Below are 14,321 nucleotides of genomic sequence, written 5' to 3' on the forward strand. Positions count from 1 at the left end.
AGTTAACAGAGGCGGTGTCTGCATGACCCCAATCCACACAGTCACTTAAAATGGGGGGGTTTTCCCTCATGAGCTGGACAGTGTGTTCCCAAAGCCACATTCTCTGAAACGCAGATAATCTGACCAAATGGGGCCGACGCAGGGGGAGCCCCTGAGCATTCTATGCAGATGACTCCCTGGCCTAACATAAGCTTTCAGCAGGTGCCTCTCATGAGCGGCATGGATCCCAGCCCAGCCGGCAAGGAGGTGCCCACGCTGCGGCCACTGAGGTGAGTCCAAGAGCAGTGGTCAGACTGCGGTGGTGAAGGGGGTGAGAAGCAGAGGCAATCAAGGTAGATTCTGGAGACAGAGCTGATGGGTTGGATTTGGGAGAAGAAGGCAAGAGAGGGCTCCAGGTGACACCTGGGTTTTTGTCCCGAGTCTCCAGACGGATGGAGGCCCATTGCAGGGGTGGGGGATGCTTGCAGGAGCAGCCAGAGAGAAGGGAATGGATTCGCTAAGACAAGGACACAGAGATTGAATGAAGAAGGGCACTAAGCCATCATGAGGGCACAGGGCAAAGTGTCCTTCTCAGAGAGCAGTGTCCACTGCTATCATCGTGCCCTGTGGGCACCCTGGCCTCCAGTCCACCTCGGTGGACAGGACCCAAAGAATTCCATTTGTTCTGAGAAGACCGAAGACAGCAGTGGTAAGGAAATGAGAAAAAGGGGAGGACACCTAACAAAAACTCTAAATCTGCGCGCACCTTGTGTCGTCTGGGAAAGCTCCCTCTTCTCCTTTCTCACTTATCTGGAGGAGGAAAAGGACAGCTACATCAGGGGCATGAGGTCATGACCACGACTTGTCCAGTGACGGCTGGCAGTAGCCTCTGGAGGCCACAACCAGAGCTTCCTGGGGGCTGGGAACTGCGTTCCGGACAGGCCGACAGGGTTCCAGAAGGGGGCTTCTTAACGTCCAAACGATGACTAGCAAGAAGTATAATCCCACCATGGCAGGGAAAGCTGGTGGGCTGGAGCTGGAACGCAGATTGATTTCACCTCAATCCACCAACGCAGCCACTACCTAGAAGACTGCCGGGAAGGGCTCTGGACCACATCTTTTTTTTTGGGGGGGGGGGGGGGTGGGTACAGTCACCACCACTTATCGAGCTCCTGCTACATGCCAGCCATGGCATGGAGCTCCTCATAGGCATCATCAATTTGAATCTGAACACAGCCTATGAATGGGCATTAGCAGGACCATCTTCACAGGAGAGAAAACCAAGGTCACCCATCATGAACTTAGATGTAGAAGGAGCATCCGTGAGCTGTGACGGAGAGGTCCCAGAGACAGAAGGTAAACCCACGTCATTCTGACTGTCTCAGTGCCACGACGGACCAGGCAGTTTTGTCATGCAGGCCAGGAAGGCTGCCAGTGCCACAGCTGTGATTAGGCCAGGCCCTTCCTACACAGTACTCCGATAGTGGTTCTCCTAAAGAACCTTCGAGTGCATTTAGAGTCTTTTCGTTCCAAGAGCAAATGAGGCACTGCAGGTGTTTTTTTCAGACAATGGTGACCCCAGAAAGGATAATGCTATGCGGACTGCATTAGGTTCTCCCCAGAATTCATGTGCTGAAGCCTTAATCCTCAATGTGATGGTAGAAGGATATGGGGTCTTTGGGAACCAATTAAGTTTAAATGAGGTCATGACAGTGGGGTCTTCATGATGGGATTAATGCCCTTATAAGAGATACCAGAGAGTGTTCTTTCTTTCTCTCTCTCTCTCTCTCTCTCTCTCTGCCCAGTTCCAATGTGAAGACAGCAAGAAGGCAGCCATCTATAGGGAGAGAGTCCTCACCAGGAATTGAATCAGCTGGACCTTGATCTTGCCAGCCTCCAGAACTGTGAGAAAATAAATTTCCATGGTTTAAGCCACATGATCTATATATTTTATGAAGGCAGCCCAAGCAAACTAAGACAGATAGTGGGCTGGTTCAAATAAGGAAGAAGGGGAACAGTCGTGGGGAAGAAGAAAAGGCAGCATGTCACATTTCTTTGGGCCCTAGAATCCTTCCAGATTGCATCAGTGTGTCTGGTACAAGACCTTGGGCTGGCTCCCAAGCTAAAGCAGGGATTCAAAGCCCTGAGTAAAGGAAGTCTTTCCCTGGCGCCTCTCACTTTCCCACCCCCCTCGCTGTGAGTCGCTCTCAGAACCAGCCTTGACCCTGCCAACACTTGGCTGTGTTAGTCCAACTATGTTTGTTCAAAGCGCTCAGGGACACCCACAGCCTTTAGATAGCACAGACATGGAGGGAGAGAGAAAAGGGGCCCAGGCCTGGGGGCACAGATGACTTAGATGAACTGACACTGACACGTCCTTGACTTCAAGTTGACAGCCAGCTCATGGGAAGGTGTAAAAGGAAAGCAGGCAGAGGCCAGCAGCTGCCCTTGGGCTGGCCGTGAGATCTGGGGATGCCCTGACCAGCCCAGGGCTCACAGGAATTGTATTCCCAGCACATCACATCTCCCTCCACTGCCCACAGGAAAGACAGCCTTGGCCCTTTTGTGCTAGGCTCAGGGGTACAGTCTACATGTTCCTCTAGCTATCTGGGAGATCCAAGCACAAGAAAAACAAGTCCATTGCAATGACTGATGTGTGGGAAGGCAAACAGGGTTAATGGCAACTTTTGTTAAATTTTTAATGTTTCTTTTTTATTGTGGTACAATGCATTTAAGATAAAGTTTGCATTTTAGCCATTTTTAAGTATACAGTTCAGCGGTATTAATTAGATTCACACTGTTGTGCAACCATTGCCACTATCTACCTCCATAACTTTTCATCACCCCAAACAAAAACTCTGTGCCAATGAACTCCCCATTTTCCTGTTCCTCCAGCCTCTGGTAACCCATGATCTACTTTCTGTCTCTGTGAATTTGCCTATTCAAGAATCTTCATGTGAGGGGCGCCTGGGTGGCTCAGTCGGTTAAGCATCCGACTTCGGCTCAGGTCACGATCTCGCGGGTCTGTGAGTTCAAGCCCCGCGTCAGGCTCTGTGCTGACCGCTCAGAGCCTGGAGCCTGTTTCAGATTCTGTGTCTCCCTCTCTCTCTCACCCTCCCCCGTTCATGCTCTGTCTCTCTCTGTCTCAAAAATAAATAAACATTAAGAAAAAAATTAAAAAAAAAAAAAAAGAATCTTCATGTGAGTGGAACCATCCAATATTTGTCCAGTTGTGTCTGGCTCCACGTAGCGTCATGTTTTCAAAGTTCACCCAGGTTGTAACATGGACCAGAAGTTCATCCCTTTTTATGGCTGAATAATATGCCGTCGTGTGCATGGGCCACATTTTGTCTATCCATCCACGTGATGACAGACACTTGGTCTGTTTCCACCCTTTTAGCTGCTGTGAATAATGTTGTGATGAACTCTGGCATACAAGTATCTGTTGGAGTCCCTGCTTTCGCTTCTTTCGGGTGTATACCTAGGAATGGATTTCCTGAGTCATGTGATAATTCTATATGTAACCCTTCCGGTAACCGTTTTGATTCTATGTATTCTGTATTCGTTTCATTCTCATGTCCTGATAATATATAACAAGAACGTAGGGGATGAGCTTCTTCAAGAAGTTTGCCCTCTAGTGGTGCTAGGAGACGCACAGCAATTAGACACACAGATAAATGGGTAAGTTCAAAGCGGGCACATGCTGTGATAGAAAACTGTAAGGTACAAAGGTATGAAGACAGATGACCACAAGTAGAGGGAATTAAACTGCAAGCTTGAAGGGAGCTTCCCTGCGCGGAGGACACGTGGGCTGGGGCTTGAAGAAGGAGCAGGTGTCAGGCAGGTGAAGGAGGGGAAAAAATCTATTCTAGGTGGTAGCAAGAGTGGTCCAAAGGTGGGTGACAGGAACAAAAGAATGTCAGGTCTCCTAGGGAGGAGGACAAAGTGATACAGCAGGTGTCTGGAGAAGTGAGTAGGGTCCAACCACATAAGGACCCATGGGCCATATTAAAAATAGGAGGGCTTCTCTAAAGCCTAAGGGGAAGGAGTTTTAAGCAGAGGAGTGGCATGATACAAGAAGCATTTCTAAAGACCTATTTCTTTAAATCTGTTCAAATTTTCATCTAGGATACTCAGGAACCAAACTTTTGTGTGTGTTCGTTCTATTTATTTGCGAGAGAAAAGAGAGTATGAGCAGGGAGGGGCAGAAAAAGAGGGAGGCAGAACCCCAGGCAGGCTCCGCACTGTCAGCACAGAGCCTGATGCGGGACTCAAACCCACAGACCATGAGATTATGACCTGAGCCGAAATCAAGAGCCGGACGCTTAACCAATTGAGCCACCCAGGCACCCCAGGAGTAAAACTTTTTTAAAAGCCTTTTGTTTTGGAAAATTTTAACCAAAATACAAGAGTATAATGAACTCAAAATGACCAGCTTGTGGTCCATTTTGCTGCATCTTTTCCCCAATCCACTTTCCCATGCTACACCCCAGGTAATCCTGAAGTTTACATCCTGTCATTCCATCCCTAAATATATCCCATACACCGGTAAAAGGGACTCCTTCTGAAAATGTAACCCTAAAACCATTACCCCACCTAAAAATATAATAATAATAATTCTTTAATATCATCAAATATCCAAAGTTCAAATTTCCCCCACTGACACATAGTTTTGTTTCTCGGGGTTTTTTTTTTTTTTTTTTTTTTTTAGTTTGTTTGAACCAAAATCCAAAAAAACGTCCACACATTTTAAGTGGTTGAAATGTTTCTTAAACCGCAGGCTGCCTCTCCCTTAGTTATTCAAACATCCCCTGTGCAATTCTATGCACTAGGATCCGTGCAAGACCCTAAAGTTGCCAAGGAGAGGGCTCCCCACCTAGAATGCTGGAATCAATGGTGATTTCTGCATGGTCACCCCTCACCACGGGCTTGCTGAAAAGAAGGCCGGTAGGGAGAAATATGGTAAAAACACAAAGTGAGGATCTTGAGTCTAGACCAGGGTCCCCTAGTATTTCTGAGAGGGAAATCCATCCGTTGTATCTCAGCTGGATTTCTTCCATCTGGAAGAAACAGCCAACCCATCCAGGAGGGAAGAGACCCTGCCTGGCTGAAATCACAGGGAAGCCATTCTCCCCCAAAGGGCCTAATGGTGGGTGCCTTCACCACAGATGGCACTCACAGATTTCTTTGTTTTTAACTCCTACCCATTTTTAGGGGCATCGGGCTGGCTCAGTCAAAGAACACGCGACTCTTGATCTTGGAGTTGTGAGTTCAAGTCCCATGTTGGGTGTAGCGATTACTTTAAAACATAAAAATCTAAAAAACAAAAAATACAAATAACACAGTTCCTACCCATTTTTTAAATGTCTACACTGCAAAACAAAAATAGCTGCCATTTTGGACTCACCAACGATTGACTTGGCTTCCTCTCTGTTCATTCTCTCTTCGTGTTCTCGTTATTTCTCCCCTTTGGGGACATCAGGACTGAATTTTTGGATGCAGGGACCTATTTTGAGGCGCAGTGGTGTCCAGGGAGGGAAAGGAGAGCATATACATATGCCACACAGATGACCCTCCGCTGGGGACTTCGGGGTACCGTGAGGAGCCACAACCCTCACACTTCATGCATTATTCTGTTCACCTTGGTGACCTGGGGACATGCAAAGCAAGCCCACAGTGCAATGCCATTTTATTGCCCATTTGACCAGCAAAAATGGAGAAGCCTAAGAATTCCAAGTGTTGTAGTATATGCACACAAAGGAATAGGAAAAATGGATGAACTTCCATCTGTATATCATTCTCAAAATGGCCAAACTATAGAGGCAGAGAATAGATTAGTAGTAGCCAAAGGACAGGGAGGGGGTGGAGACTGGGTGCAACCACAAATGGGTAGCACTATACGTTTCTTTGTGGTCATGAAACAGTTCTAGATCTTGATTGGGGTGGTGGTGGTTGCATGAATCCACATATGGGACCAAACTGCATAGAACTACACACACACACACACACACACACACACACACACGGGGTACATAAAAGCTAGTGAAATCTGAATAAGGTCTGTAGTCTAATACTGTACTAATAGAGTACTGTAGAGGGTTGATTTCCTGGTTTTACATTGTACTAAAAGCTAAAGAAGATGTCACCACCGAGGGAAACTGGGTGAAGAGTTCATTTAACTCTCTTCTATTTTTGTAACTTCCTGTGAGCATTATTATTTCAAAATAAAAAGATTAAAAAAAAAACAAATATGAATGCAGTGGCATGCTATGATATGGATCGATCTTAGTGATAATATTTAAGTGAAGAATCACGAATGATTATGAAAATTTAGCTTTATAACGGGTGAAAATGATTGACACGGTGCAATAAAACTAAACAAACAAACAAACACGAAAGAAAAAACAAATACAAGGTTGAATATAATGGGTAGAGAGGAATCAGGGCGATGGGTCGTAAGGCGTACCATGTTGCGTCTATTCCAGTGAATAGACTGATACCTGTAGGGTTCCACTTTGTACCCCTTGCTGTTCAAAACTAGGTTATCAGCTCACCAAGGGTGGGGTGCCCAGAGCCTCTCACCTTTACTCCTGTGGCCATGTCCGCCATGGAGAGGACTTCTTCTATGACCAGGCTCCGACTGACAAAATTCTTTGTGTTCTCTGCCTGAAAACATGACAGACCCAACGTCAAGGTTTCCTTATGGTTTGAAATTAAGTAAATTAACATGTTAATTGAATTTAGTATTTTTTATAATAAACGTTATGTTACTTTCATAATAAAATTTCAACACAATGAAAGCAAATTTTAAATTAAGAATACTTCCCATGACCCTACTGAAATAAATGTGTTCATGCAATGTCTTAATGTAGCCGTCTGGTCTCTGACACATCAGAGGAGAGTCGACTGCACCCGCGTGGAGGCCAGGCTCCTGGCAGACTGCCCTGGGGCCTCGTGCTGCCTTGACCAAGTCTGTCCCTCGCGGCTCCCAGGAGCCTGACACCCCCCACGCTTCTGCCTAGCAACGCGGGGCGCCACGGCCTCTTGGAGCCAAAGGACGTTCCCACCAACAGGGGACGCCTGGCTCGGATCCCCGCGACAACCTTGATCTGAAGACAGAGGATCCGAAAGGTTTGGGAACACTGTGGACACAGAGAAAGCAATATTCTTCACTTTCCTTTCTAGATCTTCTCAGGGCTTTGATAAATAAAACGCAATGAGGTCCCGGTCCCCCTTCACTGCCCTCCTCTCTCTCGCTGTACACAACAGCCACAAATCCCAAAGTTCCACGAACACACTTCACCAGCGAGATAGGAGACAGGGCAGAACCCCTGTCGCTGTTTTATTTTTAAAATTCACGGGGCACCTGGGTGGCTTAGTGGGTTAAGCGCCGGACTCTTGGTTTCTGCTCAGATCATGAACTCGAGGTTTGTAATGAGTTCGAGCCCCGCATGGGGCTCTGTGCTGACAGCCCAGGGCTCGCTTGGGATTCTGTCTCCCTCTCTCTCTCTCTGCCCCTCCCTTGCTTGCTCTCTATCTCTCTCTCAAAATAAGTAAAAATAAACTCTAAAAAAATTCAGAAGCAGGCCGCATTTCCTTAGACGGTGGTGGGCCCCTGGGTGTGCAAATCGCAATTATCCATTGTTGGAATTCATGCTAGCCTTCCTTAATTCTCCAGTCTCTCCTGAGACCCAGCCAACAGCGCTGGAGCTTGTTGCTTATTGTGTACATGGGTGTATACACGTGTGGTGTGTGCGCCTGTGTGGACATGTGCCTGAAAACTGCCCCACCAGCATCAGGATGGTAACCAACCTTCCCAGGGTGACTCTCAGTTTCCACAACGGCTTACGCTTTTTCCCCAGAATACACCAGGTTTTCCCCTCTTGTAGCTTTCTGCAATGTTTCTCTCGAGCATTATTAATTTTATCAAACAGCAAAACTGTCAAGATTTATGACTCTCACACTGGCTCCAACCCAATGCATCTTGTATTGATTAGGTCTTAAAATATCTCCAGGCTCGACCATGAACCATTGCACGGCTCCAGCTTCAGCTCACACTGGAGAGTTAGTTACCAGCAAATAAGAAATTAAAAAAAAAAAAAAATTGTGGCAGGGATTTGCGGACTTTCTCTAAGGGCCCATGTGTCCTCTGTCCTGTGGATCTTCACAACTCTCCGTAAGAGGCTAAGAAGGACAGGAAGTACAGAGCTCATATCACAGAGAGAAAAGTCCGGGCTCAGGAGATCAAAAGACTCGTCCAACCAGGGTCCCCTAGTAAGTGGGAAAGCAAGGGCCAGAGACAAGATCTTCAGATTCCCCATGTGAACATCTGGTGCCCACCCCTCACCATTAAGCTTACAAAAGCCCCAGGACCCGGGTGGCCCAGACTTTACTGCCAGCGCACCCCTACTCTATAGCACGAGCATTATCCCCAGAGAGCACCTCACATGCCCAGGTGACCTTTCTGAGAGTCACCCCACCCTACATCATTACAACAAACCCTTCCTCACATTAACCCGCCTGCTCTATTTTAGCCAAACCTAAACCATCAGGGGTAAGTAAATCCCTCAGAATCTCCGACTCTTCACAGTTTTCTTCATAGTTCATTCCCTCCATTTATACTGTCGATGCAAGAGCATGCCTTTGTCATTAGCGCTGTCCAAGTGGTCATTTGTACTCACGAGTTCGAAACCAATTCAATCACGTTTGCTAAAGAATCAACCCCAAACTCAGCCATCTTCGTGCATTCTGAATTATTTATGATGATTGTTTTCCTTCCCCAGTCTCTGCACGAGTCAGCAATCTTTGTTATTAGATCTGATGGGCAATGCCAATAGCAGTTTGCCATTAATCCTGTGATGGTGATTTAAGCATTCATTTGGATTGGTCTATTTTAAGACGTCAGGAAAAGCTCCAGAACTAAGACTAGGCTTAATTTGATGGACTGCCTCACTGGCATATATTTTAAACATCTTTTCCACACATAAACTCTTTCTTTTCTTCCATTCTTTCATTTCTGATTCATTTATTATTCTTAATTAAAGAATGTCTAATATAGACAAGGCCCCCCTCTCATTCGACTGACAACATAATGTTGTCTGTACTGATAATGATCAATAAATAATCAACATGTGGGGCACCCAGGTGGCTCTGTCGGTTAAGCATCCAACTCTTGATCTTGACTCAGGTCATGATCTCACGCTTTGTGGGTTCAAGCCCCATGTTGGGCTCTGCGCTGACAGTGTGGAGCCTATTTACGTTTCTGCATAATAGATGGTCTCAAATGGAAGGAAGGTAGTTTCCCCTAAAATATTCCCCATTTCTTTGTAGAGCACTTGATGTATCAGACCTTTGTGATGCAATATTCTGTTGTAAATCAAGTTCCACAAAAATGTACATTTTTGGTTTTAGAAGTCCAGACAGTCTCCAAAGACATATTTTCTTCTTCAACTAAAATCAGCTTGATTCAGCACTGCTTGTGCTGTCTTTTCTCTGATAGTAAAAGACCCTCGCCACCCCCTTTATAACGCATCTGCAACCCCAGTTAGGTGCCCAGACAAGGGTACTGGACAGAAAGAGGTTCCTGACATCAGTTTTCTATTATCAGTGCCCAAACTGGTATATTTGCTGCTTCTACCTTCTGGTTTCAATTTTCTATTTTAGTCATGTCTTCTCAGTCTTGTTGAATACATGTCCTTTGTTATAATTAGCCTTGAATTGTTCTAGAAAGAGAAAGAGCTAGAGTAAAATACACAAACAAAATAAAAAAATGGGCTTCAGGGATTCGGTCATCCGGGGCCTGCTCTCAATGCGACTCTTGCCTACTGGGCTAACCGGTCCTCGGCCCTTCCCTTGAAAAGAGATCCCAAGTCTGGCCACTTCTTAACATCTCCCATCACCATCTTGTGCCTGGACTGTCGTAAAAGCCCCTCAGCTGGCCTCCCTGCTTCTACTCTGCTCCAAACTTCAGACATTATGATATTTTTTTTTATTATTAAGGTAAAATTTACATATAGTGAAATGCCCAGAGCTTGAGCACGTGAGTCTGGTCAATTATCTACCTATATAACCATCATGCCAATTAAGATTATAGAATGTTTCCATCTGCCCCAGAAAGAGCCCTCATGCCACTTTTCAGAGTCCCTACCCCTACAGGCAACCACTGTTCTCGTGTTATTATCTATTCACCTTGCCTGTTCTTTAATTTACATGAATTGAATCATACAGGATGTACCTTTTTTGTGTCTGTCTTCTTTCATGCAAATAAGGCATCTGTGTTTGTGTGTCAGTAGCTCTTTCTTAGGACTCAGTAGTTTTCCATCTATGAATATGCCACAGTTTGTCCAATCTCCTATTGATGAACATTTGTGTTCCTTCCAGTTTGGGGTTATTCAAACTGTAAAAGTCTCGTAGAAGTCTTTTTGTAGACATATGTTCCCATTTCTTTTGTCAATTCCCAGGAACGCAATCGCCAGGTTAAAGGGTAGGTTTGTGTTTAGCATTGTAAATAGCTGCCAAACGGTTTTTCAAAAACGGTTATACCATTTTACACTGCTATCAACAACATAGGAGACGTCTGGTTTCGGCACATCCTCATCGGTACTATGCAGCTTTTCCATTTTTAGCTCTCCTGGAGGGAATGAAATGTCATCACAGTATGGTTTAAATATGCATATCTCAGATGACTACAGATCCTAAGCATATCTGTACACACTTATTGGCCATTTGTATACTTCCATAAAGTGTCTATTCAAGTCCTTTGCCCATTTTTAAAATTGGGTTATCTGGGAGTGCCTGGGTGCCTCAGCTGGTTAAGCATCCGACTTCAGCTCAGCTCATGAACTCACAGTTTGTGAGTTCGAGCCCCGGATCAGGATGTGTTGACAATGAGGAGCCTGCTTAGGATTCTCTGTCTTCTTCTCTCTCTGCCCCTCCCCTGCCGTGTCTTGAACTCACAAACCTCAAGATCATGACCTGAGGCAAAGTCAGACACTTAACTGACTAAGCCACCCAAGTGCCCCGAAAACAGCAAACATTTTGAAATTATCAGGTTATATCTCCTTTGTTCCCATAATAAAATCATAAAAATGGCCTTCTATTCTCAGTACCATTCTATCCTCAGGAGTTCCCAACGTTAGAACTGATTCACTAAACCAATATTTATTGAACATCTCATATGTGTCATGTCCTGAACTAGGTCCTGGAAATGTGACCATAAATAAGACCAATCTCTGCTGTCTAAAAATTTATGTAGTTGGGGCACCTGGGTGGTTTCCCTGGTTAAGCATCTGACTTCAGCTCAGGTCATGATCTCACGGTTCATGAGTTCGAGCTCCGCGCCAGGCTCTGTGTTGACAGCTCAGAGCCTGGAGTCTACTTCAGATTCTGTGTCTCCTTCTCTCTCTGCCCCTCCCCTGCTCATGTGTTCTCTCTCTCTCTCTCTCTCTCTCTCTCTCTCTCTCTCTCAAAAATAAATAAACATTAAAAAAATTAAATTGGGTTTTTTGTCCTTTTATCATCGAGCGCTAGGAATTCTTTATGTAACATAGGTACAAATCCTTTGTATCTGGACATAATTTTTTCAAATATATCCATTGCAGATATCTTTTCCTAGTTTGTGGATTGCCCCTTTATTCTCTTAATGATGGCTTTTGATGAAAAACAGTCTTCGATTTTGATAAAGACCGATTTATCAGTTTTTTCTTTGACATGTTTAGCATTTGGGGTGGGGGGGGGGTCCTCTCTAAGAAACCTCTGCCCACCCTAGGTCCGAAGGACATTTCTCCTTTGTTCTTTTGCAAACTTTGTAATTTTAGAATTTATGTTTAGGTGTATAATACATCTCAAATTATTTTTGCGTGTACTATGAGATAGGGATCAAGGTAAACTTTTTTCTACATATTTATCTACTTGTTCCAGCACCATTAAAGAAAAGGCTTTTCTTTTCCCCTTGAATTGCCCTGGCAACATTGTTAAAAAAATCCATCGTCATATATGTATGGGCTTATTTCAGGATTCTCCATAATGTCCCATTAATCTACTTGTCTGTCCTTAGACCAATACAACATAATCTTGAGTAGCTTTATAATAAGTCTTGAAATATGTAAGGAAGGTCCTCCACAGGTGTCCTCTTTCAGGATTGCTTTCATGATTACAGATCTTTTGCATTTCTGTATATGTTTTCTGAATCAACTGGTAAACTTTGATCAAGGCACTATACTATTTTAAAAATAAGCATCATGCGGTGCTGCCCCCGCCTCCCCCTTCCCCTACCTCTCACCCAACATTATGAAAACCCTCCAATGACTCCAGTTACTTTTGCAAGAAAATCCAACCTTCTGATCATGGCCTCCCCATCTGGCTCTTCTTATTCTCTGCAGGCTCCTTAGTCTCTGCTGATTCTCTGGGGGAGCCACACAGTAGGGTAGGGTGCTTGAGAAGAGTGCTGGGCGAATCCTGCGACAAAGGCCGTGGGTAACCATTGTACTTCTGTTCTCCCCAGGGGCCTTGACTACTCCAGGAAAGCCCGATGTCAGGAACAGTGAAAGGTGCCGTGCCCACGGCTCTGTCTAAGGATATTTATCTCCTTTCGCAACAACATCAGTGTAGTATTCTGACAGTTTAGGATTTTCCAGATTCTTGCGTTAAATTTAATGCCTCTTCTCTTCGCAGCACATGCTTCCTTACCAAATTCCTAGCTGCTTTGGAAATTTTGTGTTTGTCATTAATGTTATCACACAGCTTATTAGCATTGACGGCATGTAATGATGAACGTGTCATACTGATGACCAGCTTAAAAGGCACAAGCTTACTTTCAAGTTAATGCAAAGTCTCTTTATAGTTTATGTTAATTTTAGTGTAAAACGGTTTTCTACATGTTTGCAACACGAAAGATCATGTTGCCTGTGAAGAGAGACAGTTTTGCTTCTTTTCCAGTTTACCATGTTTGATTTTTTTTTTTTTTTTTACTGTTCCCAATCATTTTATTACTCACCATGTTTGATTTTTATCTGCAGCGTCTACAACCATCTGACATATGAATTTACTTGTTGATTCTTTTATTGTCTGCCTCCTCCCAGGCTAAAATATAAGCTCCATAAAAACAAGTGATTTTGGTCTGCTCTGTTTACTGCCTCTTGAACAATGCCTGGCTCATAGTAGGTGTTCAATAAATAGTTGTAAAACGAGTGAATCGCCTCACCTGCCACAGAGAAGGGACTTAGCAAATCACAGCAAGTAATAACTATTGTTATTTTAACATGATATTTCACCGTAAGAATAATAATTAAGCCCCAAAATAAGTTTTCATTGTGCCAAATTGTCTACAGTGCAATAAATAAAGAACACTGGGATTCCGGCTGCTCTGGAGTCCCTGGGTGGATCCCAACTCACTCCTGGCATCTTCTCTCAAGTAATTCCTGTGGCCATCATAGATGACAACTCACTTTAAATGCCAATCTACACAGAGGAACTTCTGTAAACAGGCCACTCCGTCTTGTCATCTCTGCTCAAATCCTCCACAGCATCCCTTGTGGCCAGGGCTGGCCTGGCCAGACTGCTGGCCAAGTGGCCAGGGTCCAAGTCTGTAAAGCTGGAGCTGGGACAGGGCCTGCTGCCAAAGGCAGCACACAAGACTGAGAGCCAGGGGCAGCCTGTCACAGCCCACTAGGAAAAGCCTGGGTTCCAGTACAAACAGAAGCCAGAGGGCCAAGGGCAGAGCTAAGGCTAGAGTGTTAGAGCCAAGAGCTCAAAGCAGGCCAAGAACCAGTACAGGGAAGGGGGTGGGGGGGGGGGGGGGGGCAGGGGTGTGTACTTGGTCATGGTCTGCAGGACCTATCAGGGCTGGCACTGGTGTCTATGGGCAGCAGGGCAGGCCTCAGTAGGATGGGCTCGTGTAAAGGGCCTGTGGCAGAGTAGACATTCTCACCTTCACGGCATATTCTCTACTGAGCTCTTTCTCCACAACCCACCTGTGGATTCTGTGTAACTTGCTGGGAAAGGCTACTCCTTTTCTCGGGGGTTAATTAGGAATGCAATCACTCTTCCCATTCCCAAATACCTTCTAAGGTGAGCTGACCTCAGAGTCTTACTCCATTTTAGATATGATCGCCCGCCCACCTGGTATTTCTTTAAAAACAAAGACAGGGGCGCCTGGGTGGCTCAGTCTATCGAGCGTCCGACTTTGGCTCAGATCATGATCTCGCGGTCTGTGAGTTCGAGCCCCGCGTCGGGCTCTGTGCCTACAGCTGGAGCCTGGAGCCTGCTTCTGATTCTGTGTCTCCCTCTCTCTCTGCCCCTCCCCCACTCACACTCTGTCTCTCTCTGTCTCAGAAATAAACATT

At 45.3% G+C, this 14,321-nt stretch overlaps 1 protein-coding gene across 1 annotated transcript in view; it reads right to left on the reverse strand.

Moving 5' to 3' along the window:
• ACOXL (acyl-CoA oxidase like) overlaps positions 1-14,321 on the reverse strand; it is a 341,271-nt gene that overhangs the window by 304,848 nt on the left and 22,102 nt on the right. Inside the window, exon 3 of the mRNA XM_045446915.1 lies at positions 6,562-6,645. Within this exon, the coding sequence (XP_045302871.1) occupies positions 6,562-6,645 (84 nt within the window). The remainder of the gene's footprint in view (positions 1-6,561; positions 6,646-14,321) is intronic.

The sequence above is a fragment of the Leopardus geoffroyi genome, chromosome A3 (genome assembly GCF_018350155.1).
Source record: "Leopardus geoffroyi isolate Oge1 chromosome A3, O.geoffroyi_Oge1_pat1.0, whole genome shotgun sequence".
NCBI classification, from domain to species: Eukaryota; Metazoa; Chordata; class Mammalia; order Carnivora; family Felidae; genus Leopardus; species Leopardus geoffroyi.